The following is a 22,282-nucleotide window of genomic DNA, read 5'->3' as shown; positions in this document are numbered from 1 at the left end:
AAGTACGACAGACGTGAGTACGGCTACCACCTCAGAAATATACCGGTTGATCTGAAAGACTTAAAGGGAAATGTGAAAGTGTGCGTAGGATGTAGCGTTGCGTGCCATTTCGTGTGTCACAAGGGAAGCCCAAATAGATTTTGAATGTCAAGCTTGCTGCCCATTTATCCATCATAAAGCAAAGGCTCAAGCCAGCCGGTCTGCTGAAGTTGAAACGAAGTCTTCTATTCAATTAATGTTTCAAAAGTATGATGTAGTACTCAGTCAACAAATGGCGCAAGTCTAGTGGCCTGTAGAAGTCTGTGAACTCGAGAGGACCTTTGCAACAAATAATACGGAACATTTGAAAGAAGCTGTAAACGTCCTTGAGTGGCGTAGCAGAAGGCTAATATGTAGGTGCATGGGAAACCGCGAACTGAAAATGAACATTTGCTGAGCAAGTTAAATAATGAGGCGAAATCTGTGAAGTCACCAGATTTTTAATATAATAGCGCGTGTGCTTGTTTTTTCTTCCCAAGTGAGTTGTCTTTTCGTTCGCGCTAATTTTGCTCCTTGACAGTGCAATGCCAAATTTGTCTTTGAATGACATCAGTATTGTTCAAGTTTTCCTTTTAGGCCCGCAAAAGTGCAGGAAATATTGTGCGATTGCCCAAGCAATCTACTTGTGTACTTGTGATAGATGGCTGTAGAAGCGCAAAGCACTGCGCAATGATAATTCGCATATAGGAATAACTGAAAGCTTGACGTGATTGAGGAGAGACTTGCTACGCCGTGCCAAGAAATTGGCAGCTAACAATAATTTTCGTTTCCCATGGCATGCTAACTGAAAAGTTTTCGTACAGGAAAGGAAAGGGCCATTATCCGTTATCATTCGTAGCGTGGCAAACCTCGAGAAAATACCTGTAAAATTGTGATCCTTTGTGTCGCTCATTAATTTTGTCTGTTTTTCAGGGACCAGGTGCATTCCTTAAACCGTAGTATTTTCTTAAGGAGCCATAATTACCGATGCTGTAAGCGCGTTTATTTGTCTTCGTCGTCATTTTGGTCCCTGTCTTTGTACGCGCTGTAAGGAATGTTTGCAATGAAATACCAACTAGTCCGTACCCAAATCCTGCTTCAGTTTAATTTAACCTTCAGCCAGAAAGGAACAAACATGCTCTTTAGCTTAGACAGCACATTTTTCGTTGTTCTGATGTTTACAGAAACGTAGTTTGCGTCTCAATATGTTTATACTGTTCTGACAAACAAAAAAATCGTTCTGTATTAAAGGGCCTGGAAACAAAGGAGGCAGAGTAGCAATGCTTCGAGTTCAATACACTGTGGTAAATCGCCAAAATTTTGTGGTATTACTTCAAATAAAGTTCTTTCCGTGAATTTCGGCAATTTAGTGCTTTGTGCTTGCTAGCGTGTGGCATACAACGACTGGCCTCTTCTTCATTTTAAGATAACTCTTAGATTTGGGAATAAGAATGCTATAGCTTAATTCTTGGTGCTACCATATATTTGCTAAATATACTTGTTGACAGCAACACAAAATTGATGTGCATGTATCTGTGAATGATGCTGTAAAATCGCGAAAACAATTGCGACAAACACAATTTGATATCGGAGCATTAACTAAATGTAAGGGCTGCGTAGTAATCATAAGCTCGGACTTAGTGCTTGTGGAAAATTGTGATGTAGCATAAGGCACATATTTAGAAATGTTTGTATGTGCTTGCTCATATTGTCTCTCCACCAAAATAATTATTTATAAAAAAAAGTCGTAAGTCATAGATGCGAAAGGAACTCACTCCATTTAGTTCAAAAGCGAGATCAAGTACATATAAATTATCCATGCAGATTTGATCACCTGAAGCGCTTCAAGCTTTCAAAGGTTATCCAAATTTTGTGACAACTACGAGTGGCTAAGAGGAGGTATCGTATGGTCTCTTTGACCCCTACCGAATGTTCAGTCAGAATGTATGGAAAACACTAAAGCTTATAATTAGCGACCAACCTGTATCAATAACGATACTTATAAAAGACGTAATTTACTGAGGCTCTAATAGCTGATCAACTTAATTTTTTCGCGTCTGTTGAAATAAATGTCGGAGAATTACTCAGCGAAAATGTTTATGGATCTTCGAAACAATAGCACTATAGTGATACGTGTAATGTTTCTTTAATGGGTGACCGCGTTTCACCGCCTAACAAAGGTGATTGCACAGCGCAGGACGCGCCTGCATGTATCAGAAGTTTCTGGAATGTTATCGATTGAATGTTCCATCCGCTGTCTGTCACCGAACCTTGTGTAATCTGATTTCATATATGCGCGACGCGAATAGTGTAGAACATTGTGGAAGACACGCGGGTCCAAGCGATTGCTCTGGAACGTTCGGCGACTGATATATAAAAGCCGACGCGCCTGACCCGCTGATCAGATTTTCGACGATCGCTGATTGTGTTCGCCGCTATCGTTGTGCTTTAAGTTTAACTTGCTTTTGAGGGCACAAGTTCACCCAATAAAGATTTAGTTTCGCCATTTACAGTTTTGCTACTGTGTTCGGCAGTCACTACCACGTGACGATATATTTAGAAGCAGCCTGGGAAAGCGAAGTTATCACTCAATTTATGACACCCAATAACAGTGAAACAGTTGACGCGTTTGACACACAGATTTACCATATAAAACTCATAATTATTGACCTTGCACTATCCGTAGCACATATATTTAATATAAGCTTGTCTTCCGGAATTTTTCTCCACATCATGCAGATTGCGATGGTTAATGTGGAGCTTAAGGGACGCAAACATGATATATCGAAATACTATCCACTCTCTACCCCATCCGACATTGTCTAAAGGTATTGAAATTTGTATTTTAAAAAGATGTTCCTTTTCCGATGATGGTACAAAATTAGAAACTAATCACATACAGATTCTGCAGAATTGGCGCACCGAGATAACGCTTGAACAAAAGGAATATATATTGCGAAACTTCGAATCTGAAAATATGACGTTCGCACTTTTCCTGGACTTCTTAAATGCTTTTGATAAAATTAATCAAAACATCCTTCTAAGATAGCTTGATCGTTATGGAATTCAGGGTAACACTTATCCATTAATCAATATTATTTACAGCAGTGTTCGCAATTTCTGATCTCAGGGCAGTGCTCTTTGTCAAAGAATCACATTCAGTGTCCGGTAAGGAAGTGTAATCGAAACCTTTGTCTAATAATGTGTAAATGAAATTGTTCGCATTAATGAAGGAACTTAATACATAGTTTATGCAGACGAGACCCCATTATTCTTCGTTGGCCCTTCAAGTGAGTGCGTCGGGCCCATGCAGCACAGCTAAATTAAGTTGCTAGATACTATATAATAGCTTGAACATTAATGTCGCTAAAACTAAAGCTGTGCTGTTTCATTTGGAAAACACTCAGTGTATTATAACCCCAGTACCAATAAGTAATATTGCAGTATAAGTGATAAAATGATTTAAAACTTTGCATATCTATTTTAAAGAGGAAATGAGTGAAAACGTCAATTATTTAATTGGCAGACAATCCAGAATTACTGGGCTCAGGCTCTGTCACAAATCGTATCTTTCCCAGTCGTGTAGTTTAGTACTGAATAATACCGTAAGCTGCTTTTTGATGAATTACGAAACGGTTGTAAGACCAGCGACTTTAAAAGAAAACATGACTAAACTGACAACCTTGCAACAAAGAATACTTCGTATTGTTTTCAACGCTCGGCACTATTATCATATCCCTAATTTATTGAAGAAAGCATAACGTTGTTCTTATCGAGTATATTGTATTATTGAATTTTCCACCAGTGTAAGTGTTTTAAGGCTTAACACGAGAACACACTAAACAGTATAACATATTTACAAACTAACTTACCAATGAATGCTGCATAAAACATGAACCACGGAACAATGACATGTAAATAGCTGCCGTACAAACTACGGAGAACGAATGCTCAGCAGCGTTCTTCCTTCAATTCTAAGCCATTTTTCACGGGCAAAGGGCTTTGATTATGCTGTTACCCTCAAAAAGGTAAGAAGCACATTTGTCATTTCAAAGCCTGAACACTTTTGTTAACGCACGTACTACGTTCTATTTTTTGTGCATTCCCACGTTTTATTTTCATTGAGTATGCATCATTACTCCTGTTATATTGTGGCCACCGCTATTTGTCCCTCGTGTAAATGAGGAGGTTGGGATCCTTCATGCTGCCAGCACAGCCTTTCTTCTGTCCTCCTTGCAATGTATTTGTGGCAAATAAAAATATTTACTGATATGTCCTTTATCTTTAGTACACTATTTACATAAGTGTACGTTTCCTGCTTCACTTGGATACGAGCTCGCACTTTGCTTCGGGTATGTGTGCACATTTATGTCATAATTTTCGGTATGTTATGGTATGAAGAACTTTAGTTAGGTCTTGAGGGATCAGTCTGGGACTGATGCGGGCCGCTCCCACGTCGGTATAGAGAGGCCGATCGCCTCTGCCGTCATGCGGGCCCTCTTGACAGCCCTGAGTTGGTCCGCCAGCACTTCACTGTGCAGCATCCGCTGCCACCACTGTTCACCTCGAGAACCACCACCGGCCATCGCCAAGCAGCGCCAAAGCATGTGTTCTAAATCGAGCAAACCCCCACACTTAATACAATAGACTGAAACCCCGCAGTCCAGATTAATTTTATTCATGATGACCGGGTTAGGGTACGTTCGTGTCTGCAGAAGCCTTACTGTAACCGCATGTGGCCTATTTAATTTAGAATGTCGCAGGGGGTATGCCCTGCGCCCTAGGTAATAGTGCTTGGTGATTCCGTTGTAGGTTAAGAGTTGGTCCCTGTACTCAGGAGCGAGAGATCCGGCCCCTTCAAGAAGTACATATGGCACACTAATCCTCGTGCCTCCTTCAATCCTGTGCGCCACCTTGTTGAGGTTACGCAGGGCTCCCTCCACTGTCTCCATGTGTGCCGGGAACCAAGTAACTGTATGCGAAGTGATATCCCTACCCTGGAGCAGTTTGTTCGCCGGTTCCGCAACAAGTCCTCTCGAGAAGGCTTTAATCGCAGATCGCGAGTCACTAAACAACAAAACTCTTCTTGAATCAATTAGTGCTAGAGCGATAGCCACCTGTTCGGCAACCCCGGATCTTTGGTATAAATAGAAGTGGCATTTCTAACGCTCCCTTTGCCATCTACCACCACCACCGAATAAGCATTTTTACCATTAATCCATGCGGCGTCAACAAACGCAGACTCCTCCTCCTGATCCTTTGCTCCTCGCAACAAAGCCCTAGCTCTCGCGACCCGCCTCCCTACATTGTGCACGGGGTGCACATTCCGCGGAAATGGATGAACCATGATATTTGCCCTAAGGTTTACGTTCAACTCGTGTAGGGGCGCCCTATCGTGCGACACAGCCACCGGTTCTTCAATTGACTCTAAAATATACCTACCCGCTGGTGTACCTACCAAGTGCTCCCTCTGTGCAGTACGCTGAGCCTCGGCAATTTCATCTAAAGTATTATGCAAACCCAGTCGTAACAACATATCGTTTGACGTAGTCATAGGCAGACCAAGCGCAGCCTTGACGGCTTTTCTGATTAATGCTTTCAATTTATTTTTCTCCCCCCTATTCCAATTTAGCATAGCTGCCACATACGAGAAATGACACATAATAAATGCGTGAACTAAGCGCATCGAACCTTGCATGAAGACATAGGATGGATCGTACAAAAAACAGATAATGAGGTATCTCGCTAAAATTATCGTTTAGTTGATGTGGAGTTCTAATCACCAATAAAATTCAAACTGCTAGAGTTTCTGTGCAAGAATAACGAACGGACCAACTGAAGCGAGTAAACACACACACGACGCCGAGCGCAAACTTATTTTCCAAGGAAAAAAAAACAAGAATACATATGCAGTCTACTTCGGATGCAAGTGGCAGATATCCTCCGCCTATCTACGCCACCCATTGTCACCGATTAGCCTAGATTCTTTTTTTGCTGAAAGCTATGAGCAGTGCAGTGACACCCGTGTCGTGAGGGGCCATCTTAATGTTATCAGCTCCGATAACTTTTTTCTTTGGCTGCTTGGTATATGTAGTATCACCGCCCTGTAAAAAAATTGGTTCGCACTTGCAGCTAGTGCTGTGCATGGTGAAATGTCCGGGCGCTTACATCAAACCGCACTTCTATTGGTGTTCACACAGTCTCGCATTTGTGCACGTCTCTGTTTAATTAACGTAATAGGCACCGCACGTTGACGGGGCTGATTCAGTCTGCCCATTCATTCTGTAATTCAAACTGTGATTCAGCCTGTTTTTCAATGTGTCCATTCGTTATTCTCGCGCAGAAACTCTGCTGTGTTTGACCAATTAGCTCAATGCGGCAATTTGCTTTTTCCTAACATTCACACAACTATATATTGGTACTGATCAAAATAATTAAGGAAGCGTGTCCTACTGATATCTTCTGAAAGATATTCAAGTGATGAAGCCTAATTGGGTTTATTTGAGCGTTCATCAAGCGCGCTCGTTTAGTAAGTGCCAGTGTTTCAGCGTCTGAATACCCTCAATTTAGAGACGCTACGTGCTACATATATACCTAGCTAAAAAAAAAGAAAAGACAGGAAAGCTTACTGTTTTACATACATGCATACATGCATACATGCATACATACATACATACATACATACATACATACATACATACCTTGTGGTCTAATGAGTGCTCGGTCATTCTTATTGAAGGGTTCGAAAAAAGACGCAGGCAAGTTAATGTATGGGCGACGCAAGCACTGCCTATCAACTAGAGGTTTATTGAAAACACGTGATGGTTATACATAGTGCAAAACACGGGAAAAAGAAGAACGAAATGAAACAACCCAAACTAAAACTGAAATTCACATGGCACACGAGAACACGAGCAGCCACATACAAATGAACGTGATAAGGCAAATTATGTATTGTTAGTGGGTTAATTGGCTGACTCGCGCGCGATTACGTACACATTCTCAATATGAAGAGGTTCAACAGTGTCGCGGGTGGGCTCATCAGCATGCCGTGTAAAAATGCCACATCGATTTTTTTTTCAGTACACACGCCGGGTCTTTTCGAAAGCAGACTTACGCTATGTCTCTACTGTAATTGCAAGCGAGCGAGCGATAGTATGCTATCGCTCGCTCACTTGCAATTCCAATAAAAAAGAAAGAAGAAGAAAACATTCATTTGTGACGATGCTCTGTCCGCATCACTATAATTCCAATACATAGAGACACAACGCCGGAACAGAGAAGGCAAGAACAGGGAAATGTTGGGCGATAGGATGACAACGGAGAGCGTGGCGGCGACCGCCTATATTGAAAAGTGAAAGGAGAAACGACCATTCACCGGAGGTGAAAAGAAAATTTTTAAACTAGGAGCACTGCAAACCTTTGCTGTTATGGGAACAATTAAGCAGAACAGAATTATTTAAACCTGATGTGAGAAAACATAAAAGTTTAGTGTTGAAGACCTTAGTGAGGGATGAAGTTATAATAGCAAAGCTCTATGTGGTTAGGTTCCGGAAAAATTTGCATGCGCCTTTCGAGCAGTGTAGATCGAGAATTTCTCCCAATACGTGGTCCGATTCCGAAGATAGGGAAATACCGGGCCGGACCCTCGGCAGAGGTGAAGCCGGAATTAAGCGCTCCGCCAACTTGCAAAAATAAGTTTACCATCTTAGGTCCAAGCACAACCTGTATAAGATATTAAGCTGATACGAACAGATACTACACTTTGACCCGTGTCGGCCATGCCTGCGTTCGCACCGCCCTATCTTTCTCGGCATTCCAAGCTTTTGCGTATCCTCTTTCTTTCCGCTCTGCCGAGGTGGTGGTCCCGCAAGCGTGCTACCTGCCAGGACAGCGAGGCGGAAAGAAATGCGAACCATCCTAGTGGCCCCGATTCCTCGAACTTCGAACATTTCACTAAAGCAACGGCCAATTTTCAGAGAGAGTTTGTGCGCAACCAATTTTGTGTGGCCTTTGTTGTGTGTGACCGCTTGCAGTTTTCGACGAGAAGAAAGGTGGTTAACCGAGATGCCCGATTCTTATTAGTCGTATCATAAGAAGCGAACAAACACTGACACCAAGGACAACATAGCGGAAATTACTTGTGCTTAATAAATGAAATAAACAAATGATAAAAAATAATGCAAATGAAAGTGGATGAAAAAACAACTTGCCGCAGGTGAGGAACGATCCCACAACGTTCGCATTTCACGTGCTATGCTCTACCAATTTACCTACTGCGGCGTCGTTTCCCCATCCACTTTCCTGGGTATTTATGTTTCCTAGTAGAGCCCTGGGAGTGTTAGCCAGCGCTGCCACTCACAGACCTTGGCGGCGGACGTGGAACGTCCTTTCTGCCACAGGTGTCACGAGAACGTGATCTTTTTGGGTGAAGGCAACTGGTCAATAAACTCACACATGCTACCTGAAGGCCTCAGTCTTGCCGGATTCGAGACACTCGTTATGTAATAAACGAGCAGAAAGGGGGTAACCGAGGGGCCCAATTTTCATTAGTAATAAGAAGCCAACAAATACTGAAACCAAGGACAACATAGGGGAAATTACTTGTGATTAATAAATGAAATAAAGAAACGCTAAATTAATGGAAATGAAAGTGGGTGAAAGGACTTGCCGCAAGTGGGGAACGATCCCACAACCTTCGCAGACCCCTGTCCTTGGTTCTAAGCTTCTGCTAGTTGAAATACTCCTGAGATATTTGCACTGTCGGTACACTTCAGCGAAGGCGAATAATTAGGACATTCTGTTTTAGACTTCACTTCCAAAGAAAAAGCATGCTGTGTCGCAGTTCTCGAGCAGATGGTTTTCAGAGCCAAGAATGAGAGGAAGATGAGGCTCAACATGGCTACACGAAGTGCTTTCTTCACTTCTACGATTTTAAAGATGAGACGTTACCACTTCGTCGATGTTGCTCAGCTGTGGGGACGGCAATTTCTTGCCGAAGTATCTTTCTATTTCGTCCAGGGTTTTTGCTTTAGTCTCGGGCACATATATCACAAATAGCACAAATGTCACCGCCAGAAAGCTGGCGTACAACCAGTACGCAGCGGCAGTACCCATCAAACGTGACAGGTCGGTGTACGTCTTGGTGACTAGAAAGCCAAAGCAGTAGTAGAGAACGATGCACACAGCAGTCGCGACACCCTTCGTTTTCAGAGGGAGGAGTTCGCCGACGTATACGAACGGCAGGGGACCGAGCCCCAACGAATATCCGGCGAAGTACACCGACATGGAGGCCAGCGGAAGCCAGCCATAGTTGTCGTGGAAATGTTGGTTTTTCGTTTGCTTCATGTAGAAGCACACACCCAGCACTGCCAGGCTGATCGCTGACGAGGCGGTAGAGACGATGAAGAGCCACTTGCGGCCTGCCTTGTCGGCGAGCACCGTGGCCACCAAGAAGGCCACCGACAGGATGCCACCTACCACGATCGTACAGTCGTCGGCAGCAATGGACACGTCGGCCTCCTGCAATATGTCTTGGGCGAAGAAGATGAGAACGCTGATCGCCGACCCCTGTTGCATGAGCAGAGTCAGGAGGGAGCATAGGAAAGACTTGTACACGTACGGCTCCTTCAAGTCTCCGAAGGTCAGCTTCGTGGTGACATCGACAGTGCAGGTTTCCAGGGCGGCGAATTCAGCTTCGATCCGTGGTCCCCGGTAGAACCGCAAGGCTTCCATGGCCTCCTTTCGCCGTCCCTTTTGCAGGAGCCACATTGGTGACTCCCGGACGTAGAACAGGAAAGTCGCGCCGTTGATGACTGCTGGGACAAGGCAGGCGGCGGCGAGCCACTTGTAGTTGAGCCACTTGCCCATGGTGTAGCCGATCAGGATGCCCACCGTTTCGACAAAGTTGCAGCCAGTGTTGAGCGCCCCCCGCAGGTTGGCGGGCGTCACTTCGGCTACGAACACCGTGGACGCAGCCGAGGCGACGGACATTCCACCACCCGTCAAAAAGCGGCCCACGAACAGCAGTGTTGTGGAATTCGCGAAGGCAATGAACAGCCAGCCAGCAGCGAACCACGCGGCCGACATCAACATCGTTCCCCTGCGTCCGGCCATGCTCAGCAGGTGTCCTAAAGTATGGATGAGAAGAACCAAATATAGTCACTTTTGCGAAATTTGAGCAAGAAAAAAGCAGCAATAAGCGCGAAATCGTACTTTAAGGTTGATTCAATAAAACCGCCGTTCACTTTATACGAAAGAGAAAAATATGGGCTGCGGCTTAGCTCTGCTAACCCTGGATATGCAAAGCGAAAGCTTGGTTTAGCCTGGTGAAGTTTTGGTTTCACTTGGTTAACCTTTGGTTTACCTGTAAATATTATACTTAGGTATACAATCGTCGTTAAGCCAGGCATGACGGTTGTGCCTAGGTCGGTGGCTATAGACACGACTGTGATTAGGCTTGGGTATACACACATCGTTAGCCACACGTGAATAGACACAGACACTATCAGTCGTTGTACTAGCATGCCATCTATTGTTACGCCGCATTACTTGCCTTGATGGCTACGAGGACTGATCGTTGAAGCAGCCCCAGTGAAGCAGCTCGCCGGGATGTATACGAGGGGTGGTCAGACGCGTTGGCGACGACAGCTCAAAGCCGTTCTCCCATCCACTTCAAGATGGGAGAACGGCGCCGCGGTAGCTCAATTGGTAGAGCATCGCACGTGTAATGCGAAGACGTGGGATTGATTCCCACCAGCGGCAAGTTGTTTTTCCATCACCTTTATTTCCATTAATTTATCATTTATTTAATTCAATTTGTAAGTAGAAGTCATTTCCACTGTGTTGTCCTTGGTGTCTTTGTTTGTTGGCTTCTTACGCTATGATTAATAAATATTGGGCCCCTCGGTTAACCCCCTTTCTTCTCGTTCATTTTAACTTGGTGTCAGACACAGGGTCAGACACAACCCTCAAACAGGCTGACGCTGCCTACCATCGAAGTGAGCCACTGCAGATAAATTCTCTATAATATGTTTGTGTAGAACTCTGGCCTACATCATTCACTACGTTAAATCGATGAAGCAGCATAAGGTATAAGTGTGCACGAAATGCTTCTAAGCGTAATCTTAGTTTTGAAACGCAAACCCAAGAATTTAATTTTAAGCGGTGTGGTTACAACACACGCTCATGAAGAAACGCCAAGAAGGAATTGCTTGTGAGTGACAAAACGCACGGTACCACATGGGACGCTCGCGCCCTTTCGCGAACAAAACTGAAGGAGACTTGAGCGATCAGCGGAGCTAGAGGATCGAAAAAGAGTTGCGCTTTTTTTTTGCTTCGCTTAGTTAACGTCACTGTTACTTTATGGATTGCACTTTTGACTTCACCGTGTTTGTAACTGCGAAGTACACATACAACAGTTGCAACAAGGACGCATTTGCACCATGCAGTCACTCAAGCGGAGTGGTATACCGGAGCGCAATTGTATCGTAGGTTCACTTGCGAGAAGCGCAAGAGAACCTACGATACCAGGCTAACCAGGCTAACCCCGCCTGCTTCAACATCATCATCACCACCACCACCACCACCACCACAACCATCACCACCACCAAGCGCACGTCGTCACAATATCGTGTCGAGAGGCACCGTATGGAATGCATTTTTTTTTTGCTGTGAAAGCACTCACCAACACTACGGAAGCAGATACGACAGTTGCTGCAGCAGGAATGAGCACGCGAATTTGCGCCGGTGGCACTCGCTGCATGCGGTCGCACTCCACCGTAAGACAGAGCATCAACGCTGACGGAAAGAGCAGCGTGTATCTGACTGTTTTTCGTGTTTATGGGCGACGCATCATAGCGTGAAACGCACCGAAACAGTGAGGTACGTCGCACGTACTTCCATTAACAAATATGTTACTGGACCTGTTTAACGAGCCCGTAAAGAAAGGAGGGCTCGTCAGACCTTCGTTGGTCGGACGTACCTTTAGCCACAACTTTTCTCTAAATGCGAAAATTGTTACCGTCATTTTTCCTCTCAGGACAGTGGGGAAACTTGTAAGCGTTTCCAATAACGAATCTAAATAGACGAATAGCGAAGGTTGAGCAATATTGATTTAGTCCAAGATTAACCCACAGACTTCAAAATTTGCTTGATGGTAATCACCCACCTATCCTGAAGTCTAAAGTTCCTCAAAGCCGTGAAAACAGGCACGCAGCGTTTTTGAGCCCTTCTAGTCGCACTAACAGCTCCGCTGTAAAAGGTACCAGCATTCTAACAAACGAAGTATAGCTGGGTTTTCTTTCTCGGGTATAGCGTATACGTTCCACAAACTTTAATGCCAAATGGTCCCCCCCGTTGCTCGTGGCTCACCCGAGATCACTCCGGCGACGAGGCCTCCGGCCAACACGAGGGCACCGAACCACGCCGCAAAGTCGTCGCTTATGTGCATGGTGCGTCGCATGTCCGGCAGCGCAGGCGAAGAGTAGGCGCAAGTAAGCCCCGTGGAAACTGTGCCGAAGTACGTAGCCACCACCGCCAAGTACAGCCTGCGCCGACCGCGTGCGGCGGTGTCCCCGTCTTTCGGCGCTTCGGTAGGCCCATGGTGCGTCGACACTGCAAACGGGAGAGGACGCGCAGGTCAGTCCGAGTTTTAAATGAATGCTTTCCGTTGCCTCTTTTCACCCAATTTGCGGTCGCCGCTGCCTTGTTGAGTATGCAACAACTTTGGCCCGTGTGTGTGTATATTTAATCACTGGAAGGGATTACGACCCCGTCTGTACTAAGTGCGACCATGGAGTGTTCGCCTCTTGGGCACACATTCTCTGGGGATGCGAGGGTAACCCTCCCCCAAAATCATTGCCGCCAGCTCCCTCCGAGGAGGGTTGGAACCAGCTTCTGACAAGAGCAAACAAGAAAACGTAACTCGCACTCGTCTCGTGGGCCTAAGACGTCGCCCCCACCTGGGAGCCACACTAGACCTACCTGCCCTAACTTCCTACCCTACAGTGGCAAATAAAGTTCTCTCTCTCTCTCTCTTTGTGTGTGGGCGTGCCACTGGCTATGTGCTCGAATAGACAAATTGGATCACTGCGGGTGTACGAGCGGGATTATAGCATCGGGTGTGTCTCCAAATATGAAACTTGGCCCACTGAGCATGCGTAATCGGGACGTCTGGCACTGGGCGTGTGAACGTTCTTGGCAAATTCCCCAGAAAACGGGTATGTGCCACTGAGTATAGGTGCCCGAATAGACATGCAGAGCGCGAGGAAAGAAGGGAAGAAGTCATCAACATAAAATTGAATTAGTGGGCCCGCAGAGAAGTGAAGTCGGAGACAAACGCAGCCGTGTTGGGGAAACAAAGTTAAATGAATAAAATGGGACCAGCGCTTGTACTGAGAGGAGGAGCGTTGACCTGCAGAGGAGCAAAGAAGTTAAGACATTTTAGTAAACCTCAAAGGAAGCTTCGCTTATCATCCATTCTCAGATATGCGCGGGAATCGGTGGGAGTGTGGCAGTTTTTCTTCTTGTTTTCTTTTTCGGCTTGGCATCACTTTCGGTAAATTCTGCTCGGTGTTTACGTGTAACGTTTAGCGTAAAAGACCCGGAAATAAGCAGGGAACGAAGGCACACACACAGCGCGAACTGTCAACCACCTGTAATCTTCGTTCCTTGCGTCTGTCTATGTCCTTTACGCGGAACGTTACGCATACTAATGGCACACCAACAGGCCCCCAAGTAGTAACCTTAGTGTTTACGTGTGTTTACGTGGCGAGGCATGCAGAGAGCTGCATAGGTTTGGCCTTCAGTTCGTTGATGTGAAAAAGCTTCAAGGTTTGCTGAATAGTCTCGGTAGGCTTTTATGTCACAGATAACAATAAGGGGCCGCTAAAAGGAAACGCTAAATCGGTTTAGGCCAAACAAATAGACCTTCAATACTCTGCTTATTGCTACTGCTACAAAAAGTTGATTACTACTGGCTAACACGTATGAATGCCGAATCACCATTCATTGAATTTCAGGCCCGAACCGCAACACCTGTACATCAGTGTGACGTCACGGATTTCAAAGTATTTTGTCGCACCTGGGTCATTTTTAGCGCAGAAAATTATATAAACTAGTCCAAGGCTGTGAGTTTTGTTACCACAGAGTGGAGCGTACACCTTCTCCATCGACAGACAATTGAGTGTACATGTAGAGACGCCGTCAAAATTCATGACTTAACGGACCACGGGTATTAAAGGGGGTGTCGCCACCATTATTTAGTTTTTAACTATATTTTCTGGCATATTAAACTTACGCTCACGGTTATAGTGGCTTATTCGGTATTCTTGAGAGAGTGAGAGAAAAGGAGAGGGGGAAAGGCAGGGAGCTTAATACTCATTATTTGGTTTGCTATCCTACTGTGGGAGAGAAAAAAACCAGGAACAAAAGGAAATAAGAAGTGATGTGAATGCACGCACGTGCATAGTGTAGTAATGTAAAATCGTTTATTTCCCCTGTAATGCTTGTTTAGTGAAGGTGCTGATGGCTGCCTTCGGACCGTGAAACATCGCTTGTCCAGTTTGGATCGCGCTGTGTTACGTTGCACCACCTGGCCGCCCAGCAATGAATATCTTGTCAAGTGCGAATTGCCGTTGTGCTCCATTAGTTAACGTCAGACTTCCACGTCTGACGTTGACTAATGGAGCACATGTGTACGTAAGCCGGGCGCCATTCTCTCGGCCGGCCCCATGAAATAAGCCGCCAGCTGCGTTTGCTACAAAGTACCAAAATACGGTGTGCAACACGCGCTTCCGACCACTTGCTCAGGAATTAGTACAGAAGGTAGCGTAAAAGTTAGAGGGGGGGAGGGGGAGGACAGTTGAGACGGGCAGGGTTAACGAGGTATAGGCGGGCGTCTTCCGCATGCGTAAGCGCACGGGACGGTGCTTTGACAGCTGTTTCGTTACGATTGTTCTTCGCACTGTCGCACTGCGTGTCACATGCCAGTTACAGAGGTCGCGTGTCTCAAAACCACAACTGAAAAAAGCTCACCGTAACCGTTTAACACGCAGCTCTCACCGTCTGCGTGTGAAGGGATGGCACTGCTTCTAGCACAACTGAGCAGTATACGACTCCGGTGCTTCTGTCTCTTATAGCGGTAGACTATACAACGAAAGTTTACGTGTTCAAAGTCAATAGCGCAGTGAACTTCAAGAGACATCAGCAGCATTGTAGAGGAGACCAGGTGAACTATTTGCAGACGATTGTGTAGTTTACCGATGTGTAACAGGTAACACCGATAGCCACTTACTACAAACTGACCTGGACGCAATAAGTGCATGGTGTTCTAATTGGTTAATGCCATTAAATATTTCCAAAACTAAACTCATGTCTTTCACCAATAGGCCACGAATTCTAACCACCTACTCCCTTGATAACAACCCTGTGGAACTCGCAACTACTTACAAGTACCTTGGCATCAATCTTCAATCAAACTTATCATGGAATAATCATATTAACCTTACCCTTGCCTCTTCAAATCGTACTCTCGGACTTATTAAACATAACTTAAAAGAAGCCCCAATGCATGTTAAAAAACTAGCATACACAACATTAATCCGTCCTAAACTAGAATACGCGTCTGCCATCTGGGATCCCGAACAAACGTATATCATAAGTAACATCGAAGCCTTGCAGAACCGTGCTGCGCGATTTATATTTTCAGATTATTCACGTTACACCAGCGTCACCGCGTTAAAGAATAAAGCTGACTTGGACAACTTAGCACTTCGCCGTAAAATTTCTCGCCTAACACTTTTCCATAAGCTTTATCACCATCCATCACTTCACGATGATTTCTTTCAGTCACCAACAGTTATTTTTCCACGCCGTGACCATCCATACAAAGTCAAACGCATTAACTGCCAGTCATCCCATTATGCATCTTCGTTCTTACCACGCACAATAACTGAATGGAACGCCTTACCATCAGTCATTGCCACGGAACCAGACTTGACTAAGTTTCAACATTTAATTCGCTCACGACTTGTCGACTAATCGTATTATTATTCTTTTTTGGGACTTTTACAGTGTTTTTCGATATTTGTTGGTGTTTTTAGTGCAGTTGCCTTATGTTCTCCTAATATGTACTAATGTTTTCTCTGTAATAATTGTGACCTAATTACCTTGTATGTTAACTATGTTTCACTGTATTATTACTTCTGTTAACCTCTCTTGTTTTTAGTATGTACAAACTACAACCAGTGCTTGTGATCGACCCCCCCCCCCCCCATGTAATACCCTCGTAATGAGGGCCTTTGGGGGTATTTTGAATAAATAAATAAATAAGCCAACCAACAGTGATGCCGGAAAAGCACAGCGGGATTTTTAAATTTTTTTTGTGAAATGTAGAAATAATCAGGAAAAGGGGAAAGGCTTCATTCATTTGACAATTTAACGTTGTGGAGAGCCGGCGAGATACGATAATGTATACCAGTTCCCAACATTTCTAGCCATCATTAATAAGTACATAACCAACTGGCAAGCTTTTCGATACTGCCTAACGGATCAAATTAATAAACATGCTACAGTGGAAAGATTACAGAATTTACAGAACGGAGCGGAAGTTTAGAAGCATACAGAAACGCTCAGAAAGTACAATGTAATGCAGATACGCATGGAAAATTTAGGCAAACGGCGCTGGCGCGATTTCTGCGGCACGCTGTCTCCTCACACGTCTGTCCCACGAATTTTCTAGTAATTCGTTCTTTAAGCGGACTTTTAACACAGAGCTTTCTATTTCGTGCTCTCGCTGTAGCTCGGGACACGTGTGCAATAATAGTTACAGATGAATTTTGTGAGCTTATTTCCAGACCTGCTTTTTCATCGCAATGTACAGAATTTGATATTTCAGTAGTGTTAGCTAAGCAGAAAATTACTGCTTGCCACTGGGCCCAACAACCTGAATTAGATCATACTTTCACATTAAGCGAGCTTCAATGTGCAAGTACATCATGTCGCCAGAAGTCCGCTGTTGTGCCGGACGGCATTACGTAGAATACGCTAAGAAACCTCGGACCGACAGGTACAAATGCTCTCTTAGACATCTATAATAATTTATGGATAGAAGAAACTGTACCTGACTCTTGGAAAGTCACTCGAATCATACCAATATTAAAATCGGGTAAGACGCCCTTGTGCCTTGAATCCTTCCGCCCAGTTAGTTTAACAAGTTGTTTATGCAAAATAATGGTTAAGATGATTGACGCGCGACTTCAATGGTGGTGTAATGAAACGGATGCGTTGTCCAACCACTTAGTTGGTTTTAGAAAACATAGATGCACAATGGATGCAATATTAGATATAGTAACCTGTGTGGCACACGAGCGTGCACGTGGAAACATGACGATAGCAGTATTCCTAGACATCAAGAGAGCATTCGACAATGTTAGTCACGTTCATGTTCTGCTAAGTATGTTGGAACGAGGACTGCCTGGCAGGTCCTTGCGATAGATTTCTGAATCTTTATCAGGTCGCAAATTATTTGTTCAGACAGGTGGAGGAAAGAGTCCTGAGCATGTTGTCGAACAGGGAGTACCAAAGGAAAGCGTACTCAGCCCCTTTCTTTTTAACTGCGTCATGGCTGATTTAACAAGAAGACTGCCATCACAGTTAAAGTTTTCACTGTATGCAGATGATGTGTGCATCTGGACATATGGGTATAATGCTCAACTACTCCAGGTGGCATTGCAAGACGGCATAATTATCATTAGCCAATTTTTGAGAGAGAGAAGAATGATTCTATCACACGCAAAGACAGCTGTATTGCCCTTCACTCGGAGGCAGTTAAAAATTTCACTCTTAATCTGAAAAGACACGCTCTAATGATTGCCACACAGCATCGATTTCTTGGCAGAATTCTGATATACAGTTATCCTGAGCACCCTACACAAAAAAAACTAAAAAAACAGGTCAATGTCATAGTGACTGTACTTTGCAGACTTGCAGGCACATCATGGGGCGGATCAGTATCGTCCATGCTGACTATTTACAATGCATTAATACGACAAAAAATTGCGTATTCCGCGCCAATCTTACACGGACTTTCCCACACGTCAGAAGAGCGACTTCAAAGACTTTTAGCTAGAGGACTACGCATATGTCTAGGAGTTCCATGAGTGACTTCTAGCTCTCTTGTAATAGCTGAGGCTCGCCGATCACCATTTCCAGTTATGCGAACTACAGAAACATGCCAACATTACTTCCGTCTTCAAATACAGCATAAAAGCCACCCATTGGATCTAGACATAATGAAACGAGACAGAAGTTATGTTCATATAGAAATTTGAGAAAATCTTCACATAGTGCCAAGAAATGAATTTTGGAACTCAGACGTCGAATATCATCCATGGCTACTTACACTTCCAAAAATCGAATTGTCAGCACACAGGATATTCAGAAAAAGAGACATTTTCATTCAAGCTGCTCAACAACTAGCACTTTACCAGATATATATATGCGGTATTGAGGATACACACACGTCTATACAAATAGCCGCAGTACAGCAACCTTTTCAATTTCATAATTCATATACCGCACCTCCACAAACAAGAATCATTCAAGTTATCTCATGCGACTTCGCCCACAATGGCTTAATTGTTCGCAATCCTGTGGCTATAAAATTTATATTGTCAGTAAGAGATGCGCAAAAATGGGTGATTTTCAGCGATACACAGGCGGCTCTAACATCACTCTGCAGCAAAAAAGGGAAACATTCAGTGATAGTATATTATACGAAACACCTCACAAAGGCAAGCGAAGCGAAACATACAATAGCATTCCAGTGGATACCAGGGCATTGTAACATTCCTGGCAACACAGCAGCCGATGAAGCAGCACGACAGGCACACCTCAAAGATGAAGCGATTCCGATCCCAATATCGAAGAATGAATTACGCTGCATTATAAGGACAGCGGCTTTCAACATGTGTAGAAACACTTAGTTTGTCAAAAATTCTAAGAGCTCCGACTTATACCGTATTGATCCGTTTATAGAACTCAAATTTTCATGGTCATTAGACAGAACTATGGAAACCCTCATTCATCGATTAAGGTTAGGCACTGCCTACACAAAGCACTTCTTACACAGAATTGGCCGTGCAGAAACACCCGAATGCGATTGTGGATTTGTAGACGAAGATGTATATCACCTCCTTCTAGATTGCCCACATCACGACACACCGAGATGCCGACTTAAGTCAACCCTAATTAATTTAGACCGCAGACCTTTCAATTTAAAGGAAGTTCTGGGTCCTTGGACAACAACGTCCTTGCAGAAGAGCGCTTTAAAAGCGCTAAAGACTTTTCTTGAAGTCAGCGGCATTGTTGGACGTTATTAACGTTTTTATTGTTCCTTTCATTTCAATGTCGCTGTATATATGCATGTGTTTGGGAATTATGTTATGTTGATGGTTCTGTTGTTACTATATGTGATAATGCATTTACACGATGTATGTACCACTCACCGACAAGACTGTGTTATTAGGCGACAGTATCGTTTGTATTTTTGAGAAATTTATCTACATAACTGGGGAGACATTTACCTTGTATATTGTATGTAGCATGTGTTTCTTACGTCATAGTCTTTCTGTGAAATCGTTGCGTGATAACTCCTGGTGCTTGTGTGAAACAGTTATTTGATATGTAATCTTGAACCCTATACGTTGTATGATGGAACCATTCAAGAGATAAGTAGTAGCCGGCGCCTTAAATTGTGCGTCAACACCTCCTTATATCATATCAATAAAAATAAGTAAATAAACTAAAGGAAAACTAAGAATTCCGGCATTTTACGTGCCAAACCCACAGTATGATTATCCGCGGAGGGAGGGGGGCACTCGAATAATTTTAACCAGCTGGGGTTCTTTAACGTGCACGCAAAACATGGCACACGAGCGTGTTTGCATTTAGCCTCCACCAAAATGCGGCTGCCGCGGTCAAGAAACGAAGCCGTGACCTACGCGTACTTAGCAGCACAATTAAAGGAAAATGAAAATGGTCGAAGTACAGATAGCCGCCGGTGGTAATTGACCCTACATCTTTTGTACTACGCACGCGATGCTCTACCAATTCCAGCTACGACAGCGGCTGTCGCGGCTACGCATTGAACCCGATACCAGAAATTGCTCATTTCGGCGGTAATTACCGCAGGTCGCTATGACGGGTGGCTTAGGTAACGAAGCAAAATAGCCAGGTCAGTGCGCGACGGAAGACGGCGCGCTTGGTCCCCGCTTTCCTTCCTCACGTACACCAGATTGAGCCGCGATCGTTTCCTCCCCTCATGTACTTTCACTCGCACACACAGCATGCGGCGCGCGGCGACGATGTTATCACCCTTGGACTTTATACGGAACATCACGACGACGGCGGCGGCAGAAAATGTGCTTGGAGTGTTCATATAATTGCTATGGCAGTAAAAAAACAAAAATCTCGCCTTCTTCCACGGCAGCGGAGGCGCCGGCTGAGTGGGGGAATGAAAGGAAGCAGTAAGTTAGCCTTCGCGCATAACTTTCTCAGCAAGCGCTTCCCGGTAAAGATTATAGGGTTGCATAAACTGCAGTAGTCGATCTATATATATATATATATATATATATATATATATATATATATATATATATATATATATATATATATAATCTATAGCTGCGCCACACGTCACGGCTCTGTCAGTCGGTGCGGTGATCGCTGCGATGCCTCAGTATATCGCTAAAGGAAAACACATGTACAGCTGTACTAAAATTGCGCATTAGGGAGCATCGTAATCGTGGGCGAACGTTTTTTTTTTTCCTCGATTAAGGTGACTTGCGATGTTCTGCGACCTGTTAAACAGCGATTTTCGTATTCAGGTGGTAACATACTTGGCCGCAAGTTCAATTCTACTTTTAAAAAGAAGTGCCTCAGGTCCTCTTTAACGCACGTCTGAATACACGAGTTGTAGCTTAGAAGAGCAAGCGTGAAGCAGTGAAGCTCACAAACCCAGACCCTGTGCTTGAACCTCTGCATCAGCTTGAAAATTTCAGTACTTCCAGCAATAGGCTTCACTCGTTTAGGTAGCTGTTGCTCTACTGAGTAAATGTTACGGAGGTCGCGGTTATGTTATGCATTCTCCGAGCACTAGGAGTAAATGAATGCGTGCACACCTGTGCCGTTTCAGTTCTAGCTAATTGAAATTTACAGTTTGGTGCATGGGACCATGACTATTAATCTTGTCTCTATGGGACCAACTATCGTGCACTATTAATATATGTCGTCGAAACCGGCCTACGTTTGTATACTTAATAGTTTATGGCATTCGGCAAACGTTAGAAATAAAGAAAAAAATCAACTAATTTACTCGTTATATTCTATTCACTTACCCGTCATACTGGCTCTTCTTCAGCAGCAATACGATACGACCGAAGGTTACACTCTTCCGACTGGTTGGCTACGAGTCAGTTAGTGAGACGTTGTGGAAACCTGTGAAGCTGCATTCTGTCTTGGAGCTCAGCCAAGTACTAGCGTCAAAGAAAACAGAAAATCATGAGCCAATTGTGCAGCTCCAGATGTTCATGACCACAAGTGTTTCAGTGACGGAGTAGCTTGAGCACCACGTCTGAGATGCTTTCGCTGCTAACAGAGTGCTTTGCGCGATAAATATCAAAAGCATTAGAAGCATCATGGGAAACCGGGAACGCTCGGCAGTATTTATTTTGCAGACCAAGAAGAGAGAAGAAACTTTCTTCGAACGAACATTTGATGTCGCCGCAGCTTTCGCGCCTGGATAAGGGAGCCAGATGTTTTCTTCCACCCGGCAGCAATGAATGCGACAGCCAAAATGAATGCGGTACGATGAGAATTTCTTCTGCGTTCGTTTCTCGGTATTCACTGACATTGCCCTTTTGTCGCAGGAATTCGCAGCTGCGTTTGGCGAATCGATTCAACCATCATAACGCAGACGATGACTCGCCGTTCCGCTGTATTCGTCATCAAAATGCGCGTGCCTTGTTTGAAGCAGCCGTTGAGACATACGGTACTCGAACATACATATGGCGCTGCCCTTATCACTTCTTCAATTTTAAGACGGCAGGAAATGGTAGAGGCGTTGTCAACCGAGGTTTGTATTCTGTTCGAGCAAGGAGTGTGCTTACGCCGCGCGTAAGCGTAGGCTGGTGCAGATGACCTTAGGATGCTGATCCACTTATTTTTGAAGTGTATATAGAGACGCATGTGCTTCGGCTGGCTA

The 22,282-nt window shown here is 44.4% G+C and overlaps 1 protein-coding gene, 1 non-coding gene and 1 pseudogene across 3 annotated transcripts; 1 reads left to right on the top strand and 2 right to left on the bottom strand.

The window, feature by feature from the left end:
• Positions 1-6,805: 6,805 nt before the first annotated feature.
• Positions 6,806-21,657, bottom strand: LOC135917661 (facilitated trehalose transporter Tret1-like). 2 transcript variants are annotated; one of them, XM_065451234.2, is made up of 3 exons: positions 21,417-21,657; positions 12,391-12,633; positions 6,806-10,148 (listed from the first exon to the last, which is right to left on the bottom strand). In XM_065451234.2, the coding sequence occupies exons 1-3, from the start codon at positions 21,421-21,423 to the stop codon at positions 8,953-8,955; spliced, it is 1,446 nt and encodes a 481-aa protein (XP_065307306.1). In that variant the 5' UTR covers positions 21,424-21,657; the 3' UTR covers positions 6,806-8,952. The 2 variants fall into 2 exon arrangements, with proteins under 2 accessions (XP_065307306.1, XP_065307305.1); XM_065451233.2 differs by lacking the exon at positions 21,417-21,657 and adding an exon at positions 18,833-18,947.
• Positions 7,621-7,801, bottom strand: LOC135917691 (U2 spliceosomal RNA; annotated as a pseudogene).
• On the top strand, positions 10,711-10,782 carry TRNAT-UGU (transfer RNA threonine (anticodon UGU)). Its single transcript has one exon. It is a non-coding gene; the product is annotated as a tRNA-Thr (tRNA).
• Positions 21,658-22,282: the final 625 nt, after the last annotated feature.

Source organism: Dermacentor albipictus, chromosome 4 (assembly GCF_038994185.2).
Source record: "Dermacentor albipictus isolate Rhodes 1998 colony chromosome 4, USDA_Dalb.pri_finalv2, whole genome shotgun sequence".
Classification (NCBI taxonomy): domain Eukaryota; kingdom Metazoa; phylum Arthropoda; class Arachnida; order Ixodida; family Ixodidae; genus Dermacentor; species Dermacentor albipictus.
This window is presented reverse-complemented; position numbering and strand designations above follow the sequence as displayed.